Source organism: Rhinolophus sinicus, chromosome 4 (genome assembly GCF_057876585.1).
Source record: "Rhinolophus sinicus isolate RSI-liver-muscle chromosome 4, RSI-T2T, whole genome shotgun sequence".
In the NCBI taxonomy this organism is placed as follows: Eukaryota; Metazoa; Chordata; class Mammalia; order Chiroptera; family Rhinolophidae; genus Rhinolophus; species Rhinolophus sinicus.
In genome coordinates, this window is record NC_142504.1 from 46,898,944 (window position 1) to 46,925,621 (window position 26,678).

The 26,678-nt window shown below is 39.5% G+C and overlaps 1 protein-coding gene across 4 annotated transcripts in view; it reads right to left on the minus strand.

Moving 5' to 3' along the window:
- The window catches only part of NAPEPLD (N-acyl phosphatidylethanolamine phospholipase D), a 42,198-nt gene that overhangs the window by 4,826 nt on the left and 10,694 nt on the right, over positions 1-26,678 (minus strand). For all 4 annotated transcript variants that reach the window (XM_019744534.3, XM_074340637.2, XM_019744535.3 and 1 more), the window contains exons 2-4: positions 22,998-23,304; positions 6,058-6,704; positions 2,920-3,034 (exon numbers count right to left, since the gene is read on the minus strand). In XM_019744534.3, the coding sequence (XP_019600093.2) occupies positions 2,920-3,034; positions 6,058-6,704; positions 22,998-23,304 (1,069 nt within the window). The remainder of the gene's footprint in view (positions 1-2,919; positions 3,035-6,057; positions 6,705-22,997; positions 23,305-26,678) is intronic.

Here is a 26,678-nt window from a genome sequence, read left to right on the forward strand (position 1 = left end):
AGCTGTGAGATGATGAGAGATACCCAAGGGAGTAACCAACTAAAGAGGTCCATGGACCGAGTCCTAAGGGAGCAGAGATGAGGAACTAGGAGCAGAGACTAAGAAGGGACAGCTGGTGATGTCTTGTGAAAACCAGGAAAGTTTCCTGTGGCTTAACATGCACAGGTTTGCATTTTAATAGTTATTGGCCACACGGGGTTTTTTCTCCCCCCTTGGTCTCTTCTAGGTTTATGGCTATGTTTAGAGGGTCAGGGATGTCCTTCCCTTAGTGCTGAACAACTTAGGTTTTAACCATACATTGGTTACCCAGAATTCCTCTAGTTAACCACTTATTAATGGATTACTTGCTACCAGGAAGCTAATCTTTTTTATCCATATAGGAGATTGCAAATATATCACGAATACAATACAATTTTAAATACTGTGTTTCCCCGAAAATAAGATCTAGCCGTACAATCAGCCGTAATAGTTTTTGCTCCAAAAGACGCATTAGGGCTGATTGTCCGGCTAGGTCTTATTTTCGGAGAAACAGGGTAATAGCCTAAGTCAAGAAATTTCCCTTGCAAAATTATTTTAGTTTGAGATTTCAAAAAGATGAAATTCTTTCCAGCTAAAAAACAACTTGTTTTGTTAAATTGTTAAATTTGTTAAAAACAACTTGTTTGTTAAATTTTGACCCCATAGTCATGAGACTTTATACTGCCTGTATAAAGCAAGGCAGTAAGCTAGCGGTAAATAAGAGAAAGTGGTAAAAGCAGAAGCTCTCTGGACCCATTAAAGACAAACAACCAGTCCCAGACAGCTCATAAGTTCCCTTTTACGGGATATGTTTTATGATCTACTCCAAAAGAAGATAATTCAAAATAAAGATGCCGGTCATTTAAAAAGTTAACATATATGGAGCGGCGAGATGGCTCAGTTGGTTAGAGCCTGAGCTCTGAACAACAGGGTTACTGGTTCAATTCCCACATGGGCCAGTGAGCTGTGCCCTCCACAACTAGATTGCAGACGATGAGCTGCCGCTGAGCTTCCGGAGGGGTGGCTGGACGGCTCAGTTGGTTAGAGCACAGGCTCTCAGTAACAAGGTTGCTGGTTCAATTTCCCCCTGCAACTAAAGACTGAAAACGGCAACTGGACTTGGAGCTGAGCTGCGTCATCCACAACTAGGTTGAAGGACAACGACTTGGAGCTGATGGGCCCTGGAGAAACACACTGTTCCCCAATATTCCCCAATAAAAAATAAATAAATAAAATGTTAACATATATTTATAATGCCTGAAATTTGTTTCCACGAAAACTAGTGAGTTATTTTAAGTTTTTGTGCTTAAATACATCATCTAGGAAATTAACTCATCATTCCCTAGATAAATCAGATGTTGCTATATGTGTAATTTCAAAGAGTTGCCAAGTTAAGGATGTCCTTAATCTGCTTATAGTAAGCAGATATTATATTTTTCATTAAGAAATGAAGAAGTTAGATTTTTACAAGAATAACTCTTGAAGGCTGAGTAACACATCTGAAGACTGAAGAACACATTTGAGGACGTTTTCTATCTTCATCTTCCCCATCTCAGCAAAGCATACAACCGTTCCAAATCACTCAAGTTAAAAATCTAGGAATCGTTTTAGATTCCTCTTTGCACAGATTTAATAAAATGCTATTACTTAATCTAAGTCACTAGTATATATTATAACACGTATGGAACATATATATACATGTATCTATATGGAACACACACTGATGGAATAATGCCACCAAATAGAGTGGTATATATAGCAAAGGAAACCAATATTAAACTTCCCCTTCTCCAAGTACACAGACACATACTCTCCTTCATCCTCCCCACCCATGGCTGTTCATTTATTCATTCTATTCCACCTCTCAGCAGTGTGGCTCAGGGTCCTGCATCATGACAGGAATTTTGGTTGAGGGGAGAAGGGAGTGGGTAGGCAGTGTATTAGGTAAATGTGGAACGAGCTATAACCTAGGGAGAGGGCAGGCCAGAAACAGGATAGAAAGGGAATGCTTAAAACTGCATGAAATGATTCCAGCAGGGGCCCTGGGATGTGGATGTGGAAGACGCCACACAAAGCAAAACAGAAGGCAAGTTCAACCATCCATTAATAAATTTTGCTTAGGGCAGATCCTGGATCCAGGAAAGGAGAGAAAGCTTTTTTTCTATCCTGCCTGATCCCAGAACCAGCTAGTAGCAGAATTCTAGGGTTCAGCTACCTTAAGGGGAAAAAATCAGCTCTTCTGTATTAGTCTAGGAGTAAAACTACCATTTATTCCCAATACCTGACACACAGCAGATACTGAATATTTACTGGATGAATAACATTTCTACAAAATTCCAAGCTGCCCAGCCTTACTTCCCTTACTATACTGTGGCTGACAGATTCCTCACCATTCCCCTGCTTGCTGCGTCTGATCCTATGCTCTGCCCTTTCCTCTTCTTAAAATGCCTTCTCACAGCCAAGTTCAAATGTCACCTCTTCCATGAAGCTTTCTCTGATCCCTCTACTTGGTAACATGCCTGACTCTGACGCCACTTACTTCTTTGAACACCCGTTTCAGAGTTATTATGTCCGTGTCTTATATTTTCTGCTAGAATTAAAGGCTCCTTGAGAGGGAAGGCATGATGGCTCCTTTTTCTGTTTCCCAAAGTTACACACATTTTTGGTTATGTAAACACATGCTTCATTAACTACAGAAATAAGCCAAAAGAAAAGCACGCAGTGAGGTTTTTTCTACTGTATGCAAATGTTTTACTAATTACTATGATTTACCACCTCAATTCATGTGATGACTACAGGTTCCATTCCAGTTTGGTCTCTGAACACCCTGCAGGGCGCGGTGATGCCTGAATCCCATCACAGGGCAAACGCACCACCAGGCATTGTCGTGCTCAAACTCACCTCATTTGCTAAGGCGAAAGTCCCCCAGTGAATTGCCACAGACTTCCTGGTCTGCACATCGATGTGAATCCTTACAGCTTCTTCTGGGTCCACATGCTGGTACTTCATAAACCACCTGATGAAACATCAGTGATCAATTCTGGCCTTTGAAATACACACTAAATTCTAATCACTGCTTCAGCTAATCAACTGCTATGATTCTACACAGAAATAAATCACAGGAGGCAAGATCATCTCCCTTGAGTCCACTTTTCTGCTGGAAAAAAAAGCAAAAATCTTCCATGTACAAACTGCTCTACAATAGATAATTCTCAAGCAAAACTCCCCTTTGAACAGTAAGATTTTATTTCACGTGTATTGATTTTACTGATAATTTAGTCTGAAGATACGTCTTACTGTTACTTTAAAAACTAGATATTTTGTAATTCTGGTATGAATCAAAGAAACCAAATAATAAGTAAAGAATTAGAAACTCCAATTGCAAAAGAACCTGAATAATTTGCTGAAACAATTTTTTTAAACTTGCTAAAGCAAAAAGCCAACAAAAATATTGTGTAATGTTTAAAGATCGGGAGAAAAAAAAATCCAATTACTATTGAAGGATTTCATTTAAACAACATATAACTGAACAGTGAGGTGTTTGGTTTGGCAAGAAGAGAGGGTTCATGGGGAGCGAGTAATTAGAGAGAGAGTATAGAAATACCGAAAGGCTGCCTAACACCTTGGAAAGAACAGGGAACACTTTTAGGAGAATTATTATTTCTGATACACAGGAAAAAGTGTACTATCTACAAGCAAATACTCTGCTTTCCAGCAGTTTAGAAGAGGAAAAAGCCTGTCTTGACACTCTTTCCATTCTGGGTCTGCCACTGCTGGCTACCGCCGCAGTTAGGACTAGTGGCTGTGGGGTCAGCACCGGAGCTTCTGCACTGTACAGGACACAGTATGGAAAAGTTCATCCACCTGCAACAACTACAGGCTTGTTCTTTACTGTTAGGAGTTGCCAGGCCCTATGGGAGCCTAGAAACAAAGCCACTGTGTTCTCCTGGGTGGCAGATTAGAAAGACATTGTTCTGCCCTATCTCCTGACACTCACAATTCAGAGCAAGATGAAAACAGTTATTGGTATTTCTCTCTATTCATTTTTTTTTAACTCCTATTGCAAATCAAAGGGACACACATACTCCTTGCTACCCTCATGTCTGAAATAAATGTAAAATTTTTACTCTGGTGTAAAAATTAAAACTTAAAACCCTAAATGACTTGAACAGAATAATCCCAAAAGTAAGTATGAATCCAAGCATATTACTGAAAGTCATTTTTGGTGTGATCATCTTCAATTTCCAGAGTACTTATTTCTAAAACTATTAGTACTAAGCAGAGAAATGGATTACACAGTACAGGTTACCACAGTTTAATTCTCTTAGAGCAAATAGCGTCCTCCCCATCCTTCTACCATCTTACTAACCAGACAGCTGCAACGCAAGCAGGAAGGGGAATTACGTGAGTGAATTTGTGTCACGCTGTACATTTCTCACATGTATGTGATAAATACATACTGCTACAAATGAAAAACCTATTTTTATAAATATAAATAAGAGATATATTAAGAACATATATTGAGTAAAGATCAATACCATGTGAAACTGATTTGCCAACTGGTTGACTGATGTTTTGATAGGTTTCATTAGAATTCAAAATTAGAATTAAGAGGAAAAGTGAAATTCAAGCATTATTATTAATCAGTAATTTTTTAAAATAAGGTAACAATATCTAGCCCTTTAAAGAAACTGGAAACTGGGGAATATAATCAGCAATGTTGTAAAGATCATGTAAGGTGCCAGATAGGCACTGGATTTCTCAGGGGGATCACGTCATAGACTGATCAATGTGCTATACACCTGAAGCTGAAGTAGAATAATATTGAATGGCAACTATAACTAAACATATAAGCATTTATAGTAACATGATGTGGAGTACAACATAGGGGAGACAGTCGATGGTATTGTAACAGCTATATAAGGGGTAGGAGCTTGGGGGGTGGGTTATCACTTTATGAGGGGTTTAAATGTCTTAACTATCACATTGCTTTGTACACCTGAAACTAATAAAAAATAAAAATAAAAACTAGAAAAAAAGAAACTGGAAAAAACAAAAGGGAGGAATAAGCATTAATAAAGATAGTGAAAAAATGGTTTTAGTGAACTTAGAAAGTCAGTAAGTACAACAAAATCAGATGGAAACCAATGATCAGATTTGCTCCATTCATCTACATATTAGTGTTCTTCTGTTCATAGGATTGCCTAATTAAAATGCCATCCTACATACAGTTCTGTAGGTATCTGTGCATTCACTTTAGCAAATAAAACAGTTTTTAAATTATCCCTTACTTTGTTACTGTTAGTGTTTATCTTCTCTTAATTTGTACATATCAACCAGAGTTGACTGAAATCTAAGTGATCTGGAATTAATTTTCTTTTCCTTAAATAGACAATAGTAAGGAAAACACAGGCAGTGATGGGCCTTGTAAGTCTCAACTGCTAGTGTGACCTTTATCTGCTCTGAAACTGGTGATGGGTATGTAATGGGTGGAGGAGGCCAGTGGTAATGCAACAATGTCATTACCAGGTCAAAGTCAATGCTGAGCGAAACAAGACTATCCCCAGGGACTAATGCTGTAGGCCTGCTCCTCGCTTTTTCTCCAGTAAACACAAAAGAGCTACAGGACAGGGGACGGGGACATCTAGTCCTGGAGCAAAGAGTGGTTAGTAGAGTATCCTCCTTGTGAAAGGAAGAACAAAAGTTAGGTTTGATACTGGCTGATCAGTTTAACTTTAGTCAGAACGACACATGAACTTCTGGCTAGGTATAATAATTCTTTAAATCTTGGTCCTTTTTTCTTAGTGATATAATTTCTGATTTTGAATATTTAACTGATATGACGAATTTAAATAATATTAAAATTAAAAAATGTTAACTGAATCTGACCCACCAACCCCCAACAATGGATAACAAAATCCACCATTAAAGTCACAAATTACACAGTATCACAAAATCATAACTACTTTACTTTTTAAGTTCAGTTATCGTATTATGGAATAATAATAGCAGGAATGTTTTCTCTGGAAATCTACATACCTTGGTTCATATGCTCCAATGGGAATAGCTGCAAGGTCAAAAGGTCCAAATCTTTTTCCTATCTCTTCAAAAGCAGGGCAATAACCAGTGTCTCCTGCGAAAAAAAATCGATTCCAGGGGCCCAAGACGGACCAGCTGCCCCACAGAACCTTGTTGTCATCCATTAGCGTCCTTTTACACCAGTGCTGTGAAGGTGTGAAGACAAAAGTGACCTTATCATGTCCGGGGACACAGTTCTCCTCCCACCAGTCCAGCTCAATTACATTCTCACAGCCACATTTTTGCATCCAGTCAAGGAGACCCAAAGGCACAAACCACCTCAGCTCATTACCAAATCGCTCATTCAGAGCAACCACAGAATGGTAGTCCAGGTGGTCGTAGTGGTTGTGACTGATGAGGACCGCGTCTATCAGGGGGAGTTCACTTATGGTGCACGGGGGACGACGGAAACGCTTCGGACCCATGTACTGAGACGGGGAAGCACGAGAGCTAAAGATGGGGTCCGTGAGAAACACGAGCTCATCCATTTCCACCATTACCGTCGCATGTCCCAGCCATGTGACTCTCAAGCCAGCTTCCCTCACTCCAGCTGCTTCGGGGTCATCAATAAAATAAGGCCTAAGCACTGGGAGTTCTTTATCAAGTTCCTATGTGTATAAAAAAGAAAAGCAGCCATTAGGAAAAATTAAAAGGTATTATGTCATCACAAAACATGTTTGACCTAAATTGTAGGGAGAGGAGCTATTTGGGAAGAAATGAAGTCATTCAATAAATTTGCTATTTTTGCTTTTCTATTGAAAATGCATACTTCACTTCCTTCTGAATCTGCCTCATTAATCATGACAATATAGCAATGTAAGACCTTAGCCCCAAATGCAACAAAGGGAAAATTAAACGTAAAACTCTGAGCGCTGCTGAATGTACTCAGTGTTTTTCAAGGCTCTCTTCTCTATGTACCAGAAGTAGACTGGCCAGCGGCAGCCACTGGCTATGGCCACTTCACTTAGCTGGTACCTTTACTGCTGAAAACTGCGTCAGACGCAGGTCAGTCCTGGAAATAGTGAAGGAAACTTACGACCATCTATTCGTAGATCTTGGATCTCAGATACGGATCTGCCTTTCTAAATGCACAGGATTCAGAGCAGAGCACTGTGCTGACTCTTGGGCAGGTCAGTCAGATGGTTCTTATTCCTTCCCGTACGGTTTCTACCATTGATCAAAGCAAAGCAAAACATGGTCCCTTGCCCGGAAGAAGGTGATAACTTTGGGGGGTAAATAGATGTAAAACAATAACTACACCAAAATGTTACAATTATTATTTCTTTGGTTATTCTACAGTTTATCCTTGGATTAGACTAGACCAAAAAGGGGCTGTGTTTTAGGGTCACAGTCCTGGCTGTTATAAAACTGCTTTTATAATCGTGCTTTGCTGTTATGCTGCACACCTGCATCGAGGTCACTAGAGGAAGCCGCCTCATGAAACTTGCCAGGCACGATTATCTGCTGTCTTTAAGACACGGTACCACCTCTGCCTTCCCACTCATCCCAGACGTCTCTCGATTCTCAGTAAGAGGAAAAGCTCTTCTCCAGAGCAGCTGCTGTTTGCATCTGACTGTCCTTGGGAAAACTGAGTCTGTGCTTCCCTTCTCGCTTTGACAGGGAAGTTCAGAGTGAAGCTGAATGAAGACGCCTCCAGCAACGTGCAGGACGTGATGAAACATATCTATACTGACTTCATTCTTGGCTTTATTTTCTACCCTCGTGGTCCATTTGCTCTCATATGGTCATGCACCTGTTTTTGTATTGCCACATGAATTTTTACGTTGCTGCAAATCAGTTTTGAAAAGGGTGTGGGACTGGATAACTACGTAAGGTACAAGACGTGCTCCAGCCTAATAAGAAGGAATGAAGAGCTCAGTTACCAAAGGCATAACAGACACAGTAACTTGTGTGAGTTCCTGAACAATGGTGAGATGTTCACGATGCAGAGAAAAGTAGAAAGGGCATTTTAGGTGGAGGAAGGAAGTACCCAAGCAAAGGCACAGGGCCAAATAGGAACTGGTGTCTTGGGGGCAGGGGACAAATTTCATCTGTAAAAGATCAGAATACAGTAAGAGCCTGAAAACTATACTCCATCCAGAGACAATAAGGAAGCATCTAAATAAATAAATGAATTTTTTAAAAAGACATGACCCAATTTGTTTATAGAGAAAACAGTGTCAGCGTGCAAATGACGACATGGAGCGAGTGCCACCACAGCTGCAAGAGAGATGAGGATTTGAACAAAGGAGACAGCCGTGAGCAGAGACGAGAGGGCAGATGGGGGAGACGCTGTGAAGGGAAACTGAGAGGTCATTGACACAGTCTGAGGGGGCGACGGCCTGGACAGAAGGGAAGGAGCAACAGGAGGATGAATGACACAATTTCTCTCAGCCCCGAGTCTTACTTTCATCTGGAAAATGGGTATACCAATTATCCCTACACTTCACCCCTGTGGGGACTGAATGTGGAGTGGCTAGCACCCGGTAGGCACTCACTGCAAGTATTCCAGAAGAATAAGAAAGCCCCAAACCTGACAACGAATCAGGCACCAACCCCACAGATCTCTTACATTTTACCTGCTCCCTTTCTCATAGTCACTAACCTAGCTAAGCTGCCAAGTAACATTCGGACACTTTCAAGCCCTCCTGATTGCGCAACTGTCTTCCATCAACTCAATCCATACACAAGAGCCATGTCAGAAACAGTCTAGTAAGGTGTATCTCTCCCTGCTGAAAACCTCCACAGCTCTACTGCTTGACAAAACGCGTCGCCTCCTCAGCCCAGGAGCAAGCTTGTTCGGACCGCCCGTCCCCTTTCCAGCTCGTTCACTCACTCTACATGGCTCTGTACCTGCGCTGGGACTGCTTTCTGTTCCCAGACTGAGCCAAGAGCCCTGCACCATACTGAGCCCATTTCTCAGGTCAAATGTCTTCCCCTCCACCCCTGTGGGTCCTTAATCAAGTTGCACACCCTCATGAGACAGCCTCTGAGTCCCCACAGCTGGAAGCTCTCATTTGCACTGCTCACTCCATGCCACTTGGTTCATGCACCGTGTATGGGCACTCGGCCCCCTGCCCTGGTGAACTGCATACAGGAGGCATCTCCTGTCTTATTCAACTTGGAATCACTCACAGTGCCCCCGGGGATGGATGAATGAGTGAATGAATGTCAATTTTTCCAATTCAGTTCTCCAAGTTGGTAGAGTTAATAAACAGTAACAAATGCTATATGGTGTACTTATCAAGAATTAAGGGGAAAGAGAGGAAATGAATATAAATTGAGTACCTATCATGTGTTCTAAGGCTTCATACGAGGCACATGATGATGATGATGGTGATGACGGTGATGATTACATATCTAATACATCAAGTACTTTAGTGTAACAAAATAACATTAACATCAGCTACCATTCACCGAGTGCTTACTCTGTGCTAGACACTGTACTAACTGCTTCATAAAATTTCAGTTTAACACCCACCACAACACAGGAGGTGGGACGGTACAGTAACTATCTCCACTTTACAGACAAGAAAACAAAAGGAGTCATAACATTCATACAAGGAAACCAGCAGCTAGGTTCTACACATAATACCTCTCACCACTATACTGATCCCAAATATTATCTCATTTAATACATTTTTTAAAAATCAAACTAAAAGCCTGGGGATCAGATAGAGGAGAATAAGAGATGGATTACTATGGACAACACAAGGAATTTTTTGAGATGATGGGTATATTCATTATCTATCAAAACTCATCAGATTGTACTTTTGAATATGTGGAGCTTGTATTACATTAATAAAATGATAAAAAAAAGTTTAATATCATGTTTAAACAGTACCTTAAAATATCTGTAATGAAAACGATTGCATTTTCTTTCTGCTCTAAAAGCCATTTGAAGTTCAATATCTAGCCCTATCTGCTGACTGTTGAGGGGAAAACAAACCTCTAATAGAACGCCTCCGGCAGCCTAAACTTGTTCTCCAAACAAAGTACTAACAGGCAAAGTGCCGAAAGAACCCGTCACAAAGGACCATATGTTGTATGACCCTATTTTTATGAAATACCAGGCATAGGCAAATCCAGACACAGAACTCAGTGATTTTCCGGGGCTGGAGGAGGGCAGGAGAATTGGGGGGTGATGACTAAGGATATGGGGTTTCCTTTTGGGGTAATGAAAATATTAGATTGCGTTGATGCTTCACAACTCTGGGAATGGACTGAAAAGCACTGAATCGTATACTTTAAACAGGTCAATTATATAGTAGGTGAATTATATCTCAACAAGGATTTTTTTTTTAAAGGCAAAGTACTGACAAGATAACTGAATTAAGCAGTCATACTTTTCTCACGTCCTTTCTTTGTGCTACACTGTTTCTAAGCCTATCACAAAAGAACAGCTTATTTTAAGGAATCTGATCTCTAGCACTACTATCCCAAAAAACTCAAAGAAATACTCTACAATTGAGATTCCAAAAGGAAAAATTATTTTTTTTTACTTTTTATCCTAATCATCAGAGCAGAATTGGGGTTGGGAAATTCTTGTTTATTTGAGGAAACCAAGCACTCACTTGGCATTTTCTTTACTAGATCAAGATTTTTCTTGGCCGGTCTTCTGTCTTTAAAGATACAAATGGGAAAATCCCTAAGCCCATAATTAACAAGTACGCTAGTTAATATTTTACTCTTCTTAAGAAAAGGGAAAAATTCTAATGTTCATTCAACCACTGCACTCTTTGCCAGGTACTGTAAGTACATTATGTCATCGAACCCTGTGAAGCAGATATTACTGCCATTTTATAGTTAAGCAGACCAAGGCAAAGGAGGGTCAGTCACTAAGAAGCTTGCCAAGGTCAAACAATAAGTGTCTAATCAGGAGTGGAATCAAGGTCTTTCTGACTCTAAAGAACCTCTCTGTTCATTAAACCATAATTCTTTCCATGGCATAAATGGCATAACTTTAAAACAATGAAACCCATATTCTCGGTAGTATTATTTTAAGAGTATGTGTTTGCGTGCATGAGTGAGACAGAAGAGAAAGATTTGATTTAAATCTGTTAAAATTATGTTTCCTAAAAAAAAAAAAAAAAAATCACCCTTAAAAAGACCTGAGTTAATCCTTTTCTTCCAACTGAAAGTATATTTTTACTGTCTTAGGAAACTTTAATACCTATACTTTGCAACTCAGATTTAAATAAAAAATTTTAATTAAAAATATTTTTATTTTTCGACTTCCGGAAAAATGGCGGAGTGAGGTGAGCCTCTGTAAAGCTCCCCTGGAATTTACAATGAATCGAACAACAAAAACTCCACAAAGGACTCCCTGCACAGCAGACAGGCAAGACGAAGAGGCCCACTACCGACTGAAATCACCTACAGGTGGGAGATTCGCGCCAGTGGAGGGAGGAGGAAACGGAGAAGTGCACGGAGACGGAGCCGCGCGGGCGCAGGACGCAGACCTCGCTCAGTGCTCCGAGCTCGCTGCTTCCCGAAACCACCGCAGCTGCGAGTGAGGGAAGAACTCGGACTGCTAGGGCTCCGCCAGGGCTCCACAGGGCTAAGGGGACAGCATATAACACGGCTGAACCCAGCGCTCACGGCAGAGACTTTGGAGAAAAGACTGAGGGAAGAAGGCTGAAAACGGTGGTTTAAGCCCGCACTGCCGAGCAGAGAACGGAGCCTTAGGCACTGAGACTAGCCGCCCCCTCCCTCCCCTCCCAGAGCTCGCCCCGCCCCCACCTGCCCGGTGCTAGAAGCGAAACAGTAGCAGTGTCAGATCAAAACAACAGAAAATTTGCTATTTTGAGAACTGTGGACCGCAGACACAAATTCACAGCCCAACTAGTTCCGGCAAAGGGGAGAGAGCTGTGGAAGCAGGACCGGCTGTGGTGGTGGTCGCCGCCATTGCTCTGGGCCACCTCTCACAACTCACCCCGCCCCTGACCCCACCTATCTGGGCGGATCCCTGCAGGAGTAAACAGAACTGCTGAAACATACGGGCTCTGAATCGGGAGCTGGAAGAGCTTTGGAACATTAAAAGCTCTCCGCATACCCACCGGGACACTGCGCCCTGTGACCTAGATGAACTATTAACAGAGGAGAAGCCCGTCTCCCAGGGAATCCCCCCATTGTGTGAGAAGCTGGAATAGTGCAGAGAAAACATAGCACTACCGTGTGGGACAAGAAAAATAAGTTGCAGTTGGAGAAATAATAAAACATTCTACCAACAAGTACTGACAAAGAAAAGAAAGACCGCTTTCTATCAACCTGTTGCAGAAGTCACTCCTGTTGATGTCTAGGAAGAAAAATAGTAAACCAGTAATCGCCATGAATAACCAAGGCAACAAGATATCTCAGAAAGAAAGTGAAAAATCTCCAGAGAAGGCACTTAAAGATACAGAAATATGTGACTTAAATGACAGAGAATTCAAGATTGCAGTTCTGAAAAAACTCAAAGAGATACAAGAAAACACAGATAGGCAGTTAAATGAACTCAGAAATGCAATCAAAGAACAGCATGAGCATTTTACGAAAGAGATTGAAATTTTAAAAAAGAACCAAATAGAATTTCTGGAGATTAAGAACTCAATAGAAGAAACTAAGAATGAAATAACCAGCTTAGGTAGTAGAGTTGACCAGATGGAGGAAAGAATCAGTAACATCGAAGATAAAAACCTGGAAATGACACAGATAGAAGAAGAAAGAGACTTGAGACTTAAAAGAAATGAAAGAACTCTACAAGAACTTTCTGACTCCATCAGAAAGAGCAATATAAGAATAATGGGCATACCAGAAGGAGAAGAAAGAGAGAAGGGAACAGAGAATATATTCAAACAAATTGTCGATGAGAACTTCCCAAATTTGTGGACAGAACTGGACCCTCGAATCCAAGGAGCAAATGGAACACCTAGTTACCTCAATCCCAACAGGCCTTCTCCAAGGCACATTGTATTGAAGCTGTCTAAAATCAACGACAAAGAAAGAATCCTCAAGGCAGCCAGGGAAAAGAAGACGGTAACTTACAAAGGAAAGCCCATTAGATTATCATCAGATTTTTCAGCAGAAACTCTACAAGCCAGGAGGGAGTGGAACCAAATATTCAAACTATTGAAAGAGAGAAATCATGAGCCAAGAATAATATATCCAGCAAAGATATCCTTTAGATATGAAGGAGGAATAAAGACCTTTCCAGACATACAGAAGCTGAGGGAATTTTCTAATACACGACCTGCACTACAAGAAATACTAAAGGAGGCTATTCGACCACCATCAACAGGGACAATTTGTGGCAACCAAAACTCAAAAAGGGGGAGAGTAAAGGCCTGAACCGGAATATGGGAATGGAGAAAGTAAGCGTGCTGAAGATAATGGAATACTCTAATTATCAAACTTTCTTTTACATAAACTTAAGGGTAACCACTCAAAAAAAATCCAGAACTAAAATATATACTGAAATAAAAGAAGAAACAGAGGGAAACATCATAGAATACCACCACACAGAAATAATAGACAACAACAAAAAGGCAAAGAAACAATGGAGACACAGCCTTACCAGAAAACTAAAGATAGAATGACAGGAAATCCTCACATATCAATAATCTCCCTAAATGTAAATGGACTGAACTCACCAATAAAAAGGCACAGAGTAGCAGATTGGATCAAAAAACTAAACCCAACCATATGCTGTCTCCAAGAGACACATCTCAGCTACAAGGACAAGCATAGACTCAAAGTGAAAGGGTGGAAATTGACACTCCAAGCAAATGGTACCCAGAGAAAATCAGGTGTAGCCATAATGATATCAGATGAAACAGACTTCAGGGTGAAAAAGATAACAAGAGACAAAGATGGACATTTCATAATGGTGAAGGGGACTGTACAACAAGAAGACATAACAGTCATCAATATTTATGCCCCCAATCAGGGAGCACCGAAATACACCAAGCAACTACTAACACAACTAAAGGGAGAAATTGACCAAAACACAATTATACTAGGGGACTTAAATACACCATTGACAGCTATGGATAGATCATCCAAACAGAAAATAAATAACGAAATAGTAGCCCTAAATGACACATTAGATGAAATGGACATAACTGACATTTATAGAGCACTTCATCCTAAAACATCAGACTACACATTCTTTTCTAGTGTACATGGAACATTCTCAAGGATAGACCATATATTGGGACATAAAATCAGTCTCAACAAATTTAAGAAGATTGAAATCATACCATGCATATTCTCTGATCACAAGGCTTTGAAATTGGATATCAACTGTAAAAAAGAAAGCGGGAAAAAACACAAATACATGGAGATTAAACAACATACTTTTAAAGAAGGACTGGGTCAAAGAAGAAGTTAGAGGAGAGATCAAAAGATACATAGAAACAAATGACAATGAAAATACATCCTACCAAAATTTTTGGGATGCAGCAAAAGCAGTTTTAAGAGGGAAATTTATCTCATTACAGGCCTATCTCAAGAAACAAGAAAACTCCCAAATAAATAACCTCATGTTACACCTTAAAGAACTAGAAAAAGAAGAACAAGTAAAACCCAAGGTCAGCAGAAGAAAGGAAATAACAAAAATTAGAGCAGAACTAAATGAAATAGAGAACAAAAAGACAATAGAAAAAATTAATGTGACAAAGAGCTGGTTCTTTGAAAAGATTAACAAAATTGACAAACCCTTGGCTAGACTTACTAAGATAAAAAGAGAGAAGACACTGATTAACAAAATCAGAAACGTAAAAGGGGAAGTTATCACGGACACCACAGAAATACAAAGGATCATCCAAGAATACTATGAAGGACTATATGCCACCAAATTCAACAACCTAGAAGAAATGGACAAGTTCTTAGAAACATATAGCCTTCCAAGGCTGAACCATGAAGAACTGGAAAATCTAAACAGACCGATCACCAGTAACGAAATTGAATCAGTCATCCAAAACCTTCCCAAAAGCAAAAGTCCGTGACCAGATGGCTTCACTAGTGAATTCTACCAAACCTTCAAAGAGGATCTAATACCAATCTTGCACAAACTGTTCCAAAAAATTGAAGAAGAGACAGTACTCCCTAACTCATTCTATGAGGCCAACATCACCCTGATACCAAAACCTGGTAAAGACAGCACAAAAAAAGAAAACTACAGACCAATATCTCTGATGAATACCGATGCAAAAATCCTAAATAAAATTCTAGCAAACCGAATACAACAATGCATTAAAAAGATTATTAATCACAACCAAGTGGGGTTCATCCCTGGGGCACAAGGATGGTTCAACATACGAAAATCCATCAATGTGATACATCACATAAACAAAATAAAGGACAAAAATCATATGATTATATCAATTGATGCAGAAAAAGCATTTGACAAGATACAACATCCATTTATGATTAAAACACTTAATAAAATGGGTATAGAAGGAAAATACCTTAACATAATAAAGGCCATATATGACAAGCCCTCTGCTAATCTCATAATTAATGGAGAAAAACTGAAGCCCTTTGCTCTACGTTCAGGAACACGACAGGGATGTCCCCTATCACCTCTGCTTTTCAACATAGTGTTGGAAGTCCCTGCCAGAGCAATCAGGCAAGAGAAAGAAATAAAAGGCATCCAAATTGGGAATGAAGAAGTTAAATTATCACTCTTTGCAGATGACATGATGCTATATATAGAAAACCCTAAAGACTCCACCAAAAAGCTATTAGAAACAATCAACGAATACAGTAAAGTTGCCGGCTACAAAATCAACGCACAAAAGTCCATTGCCTTCCTGTATACTAACAATGAAATCTCAGAAAAAGAAATACAAAAAACAATTCCTTTTGCAATTGCAGCAAAAAGAATAAAATACCTAGGAATAAACTTAACCAAGGATGTGAAAGACCTATATGCTGAAAACTATAAGACATTTTTGAAAGAAATTGAAGAAGACACAAAGAAATGGAAAGACATTCCATGCTCATGGATTGGAAGAATCAACATAGTTAAAATGGCCATATTACCCAAAGCAATATACAGATTCAATGCAATCCCCATCAAAATCCCAAGGGCATATTTTAAAGAAATAGAACAAAAAATCATCAGATTTGTTTGGAACCACAAAAGACCCCGAATAGCCAAAGCAATCTTAAGAAAAAAGAACAATAATGGAGGTATCACACTTGCTGACTTTGGCTTGTACTACAGGGCTACAATAATCAAAACAGCATGGTATTGGCAGAAAAACAGACACATAGACCAATGGAATAGAATTGAGAACCCAGAAATAAAACCACATAAATATGGACAGATAATTTTTGACAAAGAAGCTAAAAACATACAATGGAGCAAAGACAGCCTCTTCAATAAATGGTGCTGGGAGAATTGGATAGCCACGTGCAAAAGAATGAAACTGGACTGTTATTTGTCACCATGTACCAAAGTTAATTCAAAATGGATCAAAGACTTAAGCATAAGACCTGACACAATAAACTGCATAGAAGAAAACATAGGTACTAAACTTATGGACCTTGGGTTCAAAGAGCATTTTATGAACTTGACTCCAAAGGCAATGGAAGTAAAAGCTAAAATAAATGAATGGGACCATATGAAACTTAAAAGCTTCTGCACAGCAAAAGAAACCATTGACAAAATAAAGAGGCCACCAACTGAATGGGAGAAGATTTTTGCAAACAGTGCCTCCGATAAGGGGCTAGTATCCAGAATATACAAGGAACTCATGCAACTCAACAACAAAAAAACAAACAACCCAATTGAAAAATGGGCAGAGGACCTGAAGAGACATTTCTCCAAAGAGGACATACAAATGGCAAATAGACATATGAAAAAATGCTCAACATCACTAATCATCAGAGAAATGCAAATCAAAACCACAATGAGATATCACTTCACCCCAGTCAGATTGGCTATCATCAACAAGACAAATAGTAACAAATGTTGGAGAGGCTGTGGAGAAAAAGGAACCCTCATACACTGTTGGTGGGAATGCAGACTGGTGCAGCCGTTATGGAAGGCAGTGTGGAGGTTCCTCAAAGAATTACGAATAGAACTGCCATATGACCCAGCAATCCCTCTCCTGGGTATCCACCCAAAAAATCTGAAAACATTTAGAGATAAAGACACATGTGCTCCAATGTTCACTGCAGCTTTGTTTACTGTGGCCAAGACATGGAAACAACCAAAATGTCCTTCGATAGATGAACGGATAAAGAAGTTGTGGTATATATACACAATGGAATACTATTCGGCAGTAAGAAAAGATGATATAGGAACATTTGTGACAACATGGATGGATCTTGAGAGAGTAATGCTGAGCAAAACAAGTCAGACAGAAAAAGCAGAGAACCATGTGATTTCACTGATATGTGGTATATAATATAAACCAAAAACAACAAAAGAACAAGACAAACAAATGAGAAACAGAAACTCATAGACACAGACAATAGTTTAGTGGTTGCCAGAGGGTAAGGGGGGTGGGGAAGTGGGGGGTAGGAGATGAGGGTAAGGGGGATCGAATATATGGTGATGGAAGGAGAACTGACTCTGGGTGATGAACACACAATGGGATTTATAGATGATGTAATACAGAATTGTACACCTGAAATCTATGTAATTTTACTAACAATTGTCACCCCAATAAATTTAATTAAAAAAAAAAGAAAGAAAAACTAAAAAAAATATATATATACTTTTATTTTTCATATTTTGACAATATATGTGAACATTGAATAAAGACTGATCTCTTACCAAAATACCCCCAATTCAATTATTAATGCTAATGATTTATATTTTTGACATGCTATCTGTATTAGAAGTGTAACATCCATCAAAATGGTGCAATGTTTTTTAACTCCTCCTTGATTATAAAATTCCCTTCATAAAATATTTGGAAAATACAGAAAATATAAAGAAGAGGAGCCATCCATTATATCAATCAGTATGCAGAGATTATAACCAATGTTAACATTATGCTATCTTTACCCACAGTTCCATTTTTATGCATGGTTACGATCACATAGTATTCATATTTGCTAGTCTTTTCTTAAAACAACATATTGTTAACATTTTCACCCATCACTTAAAACTCTGGGACACATACTAAAATATTTAAAAATGAAACAAATTCTTAAGGAAATCTGTCAGAATGTAAAACAAACAACCAAAAAAAGATGAAGTACAGGAGAAGTAGAAAGAAAATTACAGAGGATTGAGCTAGGGGATCCAAATTATAATTAGTAGCCATTTTAGAATGAAAAGATGGAGGGAAAGAAATTTTCAAAGGAACAGACAAAATTTCCTAGAACTTAAACAGATTTTTCACATCGAAAGGGCCCACTGGGCATAGAGCATGACAAATAAGTAACCACACATCATGGTGAAATTTCAGAAACACTGAGGTCAAAGAGATGATCCTCAAAGATTCTGCAGAGGAAATAAAGGTCAGACACAAACAATCCAGAACAGCACTGAACTTCACAGCAATATTACAATGAAGGTTATCGTAAAGGTAATGCTTTCAAATTCTGAGAGAAAACTTTCCAAACTCAAAGTCTATTTCCACACTATCAATCAAAAGTGAGAATAATGACATTTCAGACAGCAAAGTGTCAAAAAACTGACTTCTCATGTACCCTTTCTCATTAAGAATGTGCTCCACCAAAATGAGAGCATAAACAAGAAAGAGGAACAAATGAGATGCAGGACACAGGACCAAAACTGAAGAGGAAAAGGAGCCAGGATGATGGTGAAGAGAGACCCTGGACCGGAAGCTGGCAGGGAGCCTGAGGACTGTCGCCCAGAGGACAGCCTGGCGCTGAAAGACCACCTGAGGGTCTCCCTCAGGAAAACTATACTGAGAACCCAGGGGAAGGAGGAAATGATGAGTCATAAGTACATAGAAAGTTAAGCAGATGAAGAAAGGGGGAAAAGTACACGAGAAAGGAGACATGCGATAATAGCACATTACTGGGTTCATCAATGAAAACCGACATAGTCACAAATATGTAAACAGTAACGGGAAAGTTCAAGTAGCACCATGGGGGAGAGATGAGGAGGGGTACAGAGTGAATTAAAGGACCACAGAAAGATGAGTATTGCAGGATTCCACATAGTTGAGGTATGTGAAATAGTCAAATTCATAGACTCAAGGAGTGGAAGGGTGGCCAGGGGCTTGACGGGGAGTAGCCAGGGGCTTGGGGGGAGACGGGGAGTAACTATCAACTGGCAGAAAGTTACAGTTAAGCAAGATGAGTAAGCTCTAGAGATCTGCTGTACAACACTGTACCTGGAGTCCACTCTAATGGACACTTAAAAATTAAACAGGGCCGAGCTCATGTTAAGTGTTCTTATTACACTAAAAAGAACTCTGCAGAAACTCCAGAGGAAACAGCTTCAAGGGTTGTTTAAGTTCCCTCTCTGGGGAGGAAGACTGGTTTGGGGGCTAGTATTGGTCTAATAAGCTTTTCAGTACTATGACTTTTTAAAAACTGCACACCCATATTTTTTTTCCATTCATAAAAACAAAACAGCAACCCGTTGGCATACTATAGTATAAAATAGTACAGTATAGTATAAGTAGTATAGTATAAAATAATTGTTATTTCTTTTTTCCAGAGGGCACCATATTCTTCAATATCATTCAGGTAATGGGAGCATTATATTTTCAAAGTACTTTCATATGTCATGTGAACTTCAAAACAATCTTAGTGACCTAAACTGTCTTATCGTAACTTTATAGACAATAAAAGGACGTCCTTGAGGGACTGTGATAGAAATAAGGTCACACACTCGGTGAGGAATCCTGAACCTGAGCCTGGTTCCCACACTCCCGCTGTCCCACTTTTACCACCAGGCCACACAGCACGGCCCCAATTCTGTGTCTGTCTCACATCAATGTGACTGTCCCCTGCTCACTTCTATAGTAGGAACTAACTGATAAGGACAGCCTCCTTCAGCTAATGAAATTCAGGAGGTGCCTGTCTCCCACCCTCTGAAATTCCCCATTGTCTCTTGTCCCAAATCTTGGTCAATGTGATCAACAGTAACAATCCAACAAATCACTGAGCCAACTGCAACGGCACAAAGCAATGACAGCACCCCAAAAATGCAGAGCCTAAAGACCCACTGCTCTAAAGACCCAGCAAAGGCCAATATCAGGAACGGTCCAGATAAAGAAACACTGTTCTCTGACCATGAAACTAAATTGCGTAGCTCTGCTAATGACCCTTTTTTATTTAGACTTGTTCTATTAATTATTTTATACTTTAATCATGTTTCTTTCAAAACACTTTTGTATTTATATACCTAAATATGCTATAAATTGCATAGTATATAGTAATTACAATCACGCATGTATGATTATCTTGTCTCTTTCCAAAACAATAATTTGAAGTTGTGTTTTATTAAACTCTAGCCTCCTAATGTCTAACAAAAACAATTTCCAGAAATTTGATTAAATTCTGAATCGACCCAGTGATCTGAAGCAGGTGTTCTTTACATGGTTCTTAATGTTTTGGTTGGTTTTTTATCCCACAGAAAAAGTAGAACTCTGTCACATTTAAAAGTTGGTAAAAGTTAATAATTTTGGCAAGTTAAAGGGATTAAATATGGAGTGAGTTACAGTTATCTATGAAAACAACAGAAGTCAACACACATTTGATCTACTTCTAGGCTTTTATTGGAAACAAGATATGGGTAAGAGATAAATAAAATATAAATTGGAGTAAGACAAAGCTATCTTTTCTCTCCTTTTATATGCCGAATTTAAGTGGCACATATTGAGACCCCCTTTGACATTTTCTTAAAAAAACAAAAAAAATCTGTCTTAAAAATAAAAATGCTTGCAGCTTCATTAAAGAAGCAGCTCCCACCTCCATCACCCTCACTTCTCACTTCCTGCTCTGCTTTATTCTTCTTCAGAGCACTAATCATCTTTTAACACAGCACATAATTTCCTCGTTTGTTTATTGTCCCTCTCTCCCACTAAACCTACGGCCAAGGTGGCCAAGTGTCTGTCTGCTTTGTTCATGGCTCTATCTCGAGCAGCTAGACAGTGGGCCTGACACAGAGCAGATGCTCGGTAAGTATGGGTGAGGGTCCATGAACTCCCTAAATTGCAGTAAAAGGCAATGTGTTTATGTGCATGTGTATATTTCTCTAAGAAGAGGGTTCACGGCCTCCACCAGATTTTCAAAAGGGGCCTAAGAACCAAAAGCCTGGCAAGCTCTCAGAGGTCCAGCAGTTTCTAGAATATCTCCAAATGACTATACTGCAGAGATTTCTGCCTTCATGTGGTCTTTGAAATGAAACAAAACTGAAGACACCATTGCTGTCTCTGTATTTTTAGAAGCTGTGGCTCAAAAACCAGGAAGAAATGTACCCAGCAGGTAGCCTGCCTGTCTTGGCCCCCTGCCCTAACCCTTCTCTTCATAGCCCATGTTTCTCTTTAGATGGGGTTCTCCAGAAGAAAGAAAAAAAAAAAATTTTTCTTGCTCCTCCCATCCTCAAAGTTGAAGCATATAACAAGGTTTTATCTATTAATGTCCTGTCTCATTCTAAAAAAGTGCTGGTAAAATATTATTCACATTAATCAAGTCTGCTAACTAGGATTAATACTATCACATTCCTTAGCATCAAAGTGATGTCAGGTTTTTTTATCCCATGTCTTTTAAAGAAAACGGACACAACCAAGGTAAAATATCTACCACCATCACCACCAACCACTGCCCCTTCCTGCCTCTTCCCACAGCAGATCAAGCCTTCAGGGCTGCCCCCACTTTTCATCCCATCCCCTACCTGCAACATCAGGTTCATTTTCTCTCAACTCCCCACAAAGCTTGGCAGGACAGGGAAAAGCGAGGCCAAGAGAGACAGAACATAGGAAAGGGGCAAGAAACTAAGGAGAAAAGGTGATACTGCAACTGGGAGATACTCACCCTGCCAAAGTATAATCTCATTCATCTAAAAACCTTATGCTGAATGTTAGTAAGTTTTATCCTAAGTCCCATGTTTCCCCGAAAACAAGACCTAGCCGGACAATCAGCTCTAATGCGTCTTTTGGAGCAAAAATTAATATAAGACCCGGTATTATGTTATGTTATATTATATTATATTATATTATATTATATTATATTATACCGGGTCTTATATTATAGTAAAATAAGACCGGGTCTTACATTAATTTTTGCTCCAAAAGACGCATTAGAGCTGACTGTCCGGCTAGGCCTTATTTTCAGGGAAACACAGTAAAACCAGCATATTTAGAAGCCAGTAACCTATTGCCAATTTTTAAAGATCTGGAAAGGTTATCTGAAGATTTCTTTCATAGCTTTAGCAGCTTTATCCAAGGATGAAAAGCCAAGCACTCCAGGCCATGCCTCAACCCTCATAATTCATATTCCAACCACATAAGATTACTACTTTCTGGAATATACTTTCTCACCTCTGTGACCTTGCTGATGCCACCTAGAAAACCACTGCCAAAACACTTTCTACCTTTCTAGGCCCAGCGCAAAGGTCACCTCTTCTCTGACGTCATTTCCAACCCTGCCAGTGAGAATTAACTGCTTCCTTTCCTGTACTTCTAAAGCGCTCTGTTCCTACCTCTAGTTGCTACCAGATCAGAGTTGGTTATTCATACATGTACTTTGCTGCTAAACCGTGAACTTGAGGGCACCTTATTTACTTATCTCCCCAGAACCTAGCCCTCTGCTTTATCATATAAAAGGGACTCAGTTACCTAACTTGAGTGTCATAATACAATTCACAGCAAAGTTTGATTGATAGATGATACATAGACAGACAGACAGACAGACAGATAGACAGATAAAATACACAGCACTCAGAAGAGCCTCAGAAACACAGCACTCAGAAACGCTACCTCTTTGGAACATGGAATGCTGCTGTGATCTTTTTCCATGATCAGCCATCTGAGAACACTTGGAATAGAGGGACTTTTCCATGTTGGCCAAGGATTAACAAATCTCCCATCCTTTCCTTTCTTTGATTTAGTTACATCTTCCTCTAGTCTGTAATCCAGTTTGAAACTTTTCCTGGAAAGCCTAGAAGAATCACTTCCTCCAGAATTCCGTGCTGAATTTTGGCGTTTTCTTACTGCTTCTTTAGGATATTGGCTGCTTGTCATCAGGGACTGGTTGCTCTCGTTTTCATCCATGTCCTTTGAAGAACTGAAAAAAAAGAGGAAAAACACTGAGTTTAATATATAAAGGCATTAAAACATATTACACAGTATTATTTCTTAGCCAATAAAAATATCCTTAAACTTACGAAAATAGTCTCTATTAGCTCAAACTTTATCTTCTTGCAAAATGCAATTTTCGAATCCAGTTAATTACTGCTTGCTAAATAGAAAAAATGCTTATCTATTCCTGCCAAACTTTAGAAAAATTCCTTATCTGCTTTATTGAAAACAAACTACTCTGCCATCATTCAAACACGAAATTTTCCATTTCAATGACATTTTGTAGAATAAATTAAAGCACCATCATGAATCTGTAATATTTTCATACATGAATTTTTAAAACGTTGTTAATAACACATAGTAAGAGGGAGTACCTTAGTTCCTTGAGGATACCTCGGGAATTCAAGTGATTTATATATAACCCTACTAGACCTAGTCATTTGACTTTAAAGATAATCTGTTTAGCAATGCCCGTAACAAGTGCAGTAAGTCCAAATCCCAGGAAAGGAGATAAAAACACTCATTGAGAGACAGTTCAATAATGTAGGTAAGTGGTAACAATGCAAATTTAAACTAACTCAGATTTAGAACTGCCATGTCAGCAGTGTGTATCCTAGCTACCCTTTCTGTGCCTCAATTTCCCCATCTATAAAATCAAGATAACACTACCTGTCTCCAACGGTTAGAGAGAATTTACAAAGCTAACACCAAAAAAGCACTTAGAAACGTGTATGACAAATGTAACACACGTGTATGCACACTAACAGCTCAACAAATGGCAGCGGCTGCTGTTGACCTTGTTGTTACTGCTACCACCACCACCACTGCACCCAAGGCACTGAACGCCTTGATTCTGAACTACGTATTCAGGACTCCAAACACATAAAAGTGATAAATAATGTCTTAAGAATATGCATTTATCTGCCATCAGTTTCACTTCTTTCCTATTGTGCTAAACAAATATTTGTTTTGTGTCTAGTTTAAACGTAATGCATACATTTGATACACTTTATAACCTTAAAAACATAAGCACATTAACAGAAAGCCAAATGTTACTCTGAGGACTATAATGATGCTTAAATAGAAATATTACCCAGGAGAGAAAGGGAAAGAACACAAACCCCAGGATGAATACGTTCACTGAACCAAAACTTTTTTTTTTTTTCCAAACTATCAGGAGTAAATTGTCTACGGTCTGGAGAACAATCAGTGTTCAGAAAAGAAACCACAGCTGACAAAAGCTAAAGCTGATCAGCCATCGCTGTTTGTGGGCGAGCCTAAGCTTTTGCATCTTGGGCAATTAACCTTTCTAGTCCTCAATCTTCTCATCTATTAAATACCTACTTACCTTGTGGGGGTTTCAAACGACTCAATGGCATAATGTACATCAAGTGCTTGCCATTCCCCAAACGTTAAGTCTTTTGTCCCTTTTCCTGCTGATTTGTCATATAGCTAAATTCTTCAAATTCTACTAGAAAGCAAAGGATCTGGGTGAGTTATCTCAGTTCTTCTCATAGAGTCATTCTACCTGGGTTATAATTAAGTTCATGCCAAGGCCTTTACAAAAGGCAGAAACAAAAACACTTAAACCCCACTTCATTTAATAGATGTAAACAGACACGTTTGGAGACATTAGGTTATTCCCCAAGAAAATAATGTCTAATAAATGGAAGAGCCGACCTTATGCTACCCCTTGTGATGATAAATAGCTGATGAGATACTTGCATGTCTGCATATATCCACATATATCCACATACATATAAATTCATATATAAATCTATCAATATATAATAAATTTGGGGCTCATTGTTGTAAACAATCAGAGGACAGGGAAAAAGGAGAAAAGAACACTCTGGATCAAAAACCTGTGACAAAGCAATGTGAAAATGGCTTTTAGACAACATCTAGTCATCTAATGCAGCTGGGAGATAAGAAGCAAGAAAATCTTGTGAGAGTCAAGATAGTGAAGGCATGAAGGATGGGAGTAGATTTGGGGCCTGGACTGAGACGTTAAGGAAGTCTGGTTACCCTGAGGCAATGCCCAAAACCTAAAAAGGGGTGTACGTGGAGAAGACAACTCTGGTAGCAGGATAAAAACGAAGGGTGTGCCTAGGAGCTGGAGACACGCAGATAAAGAAATAAAAGCGAGTAGGAAACAGAAGCAGCCCAGAGCATTCACTAATAGTGAAGCACTCTGCTACATGTTTTACACATTTCATTTAAACTACTCCTCCCACCGTGTTTCCCCGAAAATAAGATCTAGCCGGACAATTAGCTCTAATGCATCTTTCGGAGCAAAAATGAATATAAGACCTGGTATATTATATTATATTATATTACATTACATTACATTATATTTATTATATTATATTATATTGGGTCTTATAGTAAAATAGGACTGGGTCTTATATTAATTTTTGCTCCAAAAGATGCATTAGAGCTGATTGTCCGGCTAGGTCTTATTTTCGGGGAAACACAGGAGCAAAATTTCAAGGTAAGTATTGTAATCCCCAGTTTTTAACTGAAGCACTGAGAGGCTGACAGCAGCCCGATCAAGAGGTGATGAGTAAGTGACAGTGAGAAGAACAGAATAAGTCAGAGACAATAAAGAGGCTGAATCACCAAGGCTGCAGAGTCTCTGGATGGTCGCAAACTTGGGACAATTTGGAGGGCAGGTTGGGGGGAGGGAAAGTACAAAAGTGGGAGGAATCAGAAATGGCAGCACCACTGATCAAGTAAAGGAATTAAGGGAAAGCAAACATCTGGAGTACAGAAGAGACGGTGGATTCGGCCCCAGTTTGAGGTAAGGTTTGAGGTCATCAGAAGAATTCAAGAGGAAGTCATCACTGACATTCCGTGGAAATGGATGACCCTGGGATCCAGGTGGCTTTGGTGGTGACAACAGTGAGAGTAAAAGAACAGGGTCTTTCCAGGGGCCTGGAGAGTACAATGAGAGTGAAAAACAGGTGCAGTGGTCTGTTTCCTCCCTGGAAAATAAACTTTTTCAAAGCTGTCTATTCACGCAATCCCCATTTTCTTACCTCCCATCCACTCAGGCTGTCACTCCAGTCAGTCCAGGGAGACAGGTCTCTACCAAATAACCATCCTCTCTAAACACAACACCTCACTCAGTACACACAAAATCCAGCCATAAGGAGTGATGCAAAGCTGACAGAAAACAAACGAAAAGAAAAACCCTGCAGGGGATTCCCTTTGTTCTCAGAATGAGGGCAAAGGTCAGTAAGATGGTGTGTTTTTAGCCCTGCCCACACTCACCTCCTTTGCTCCAAACACGGGCCTTAAACTATTTCCTCAGGCACATCGTGCTCCCACCTCAGGACCCCGTATTGCCATCACACT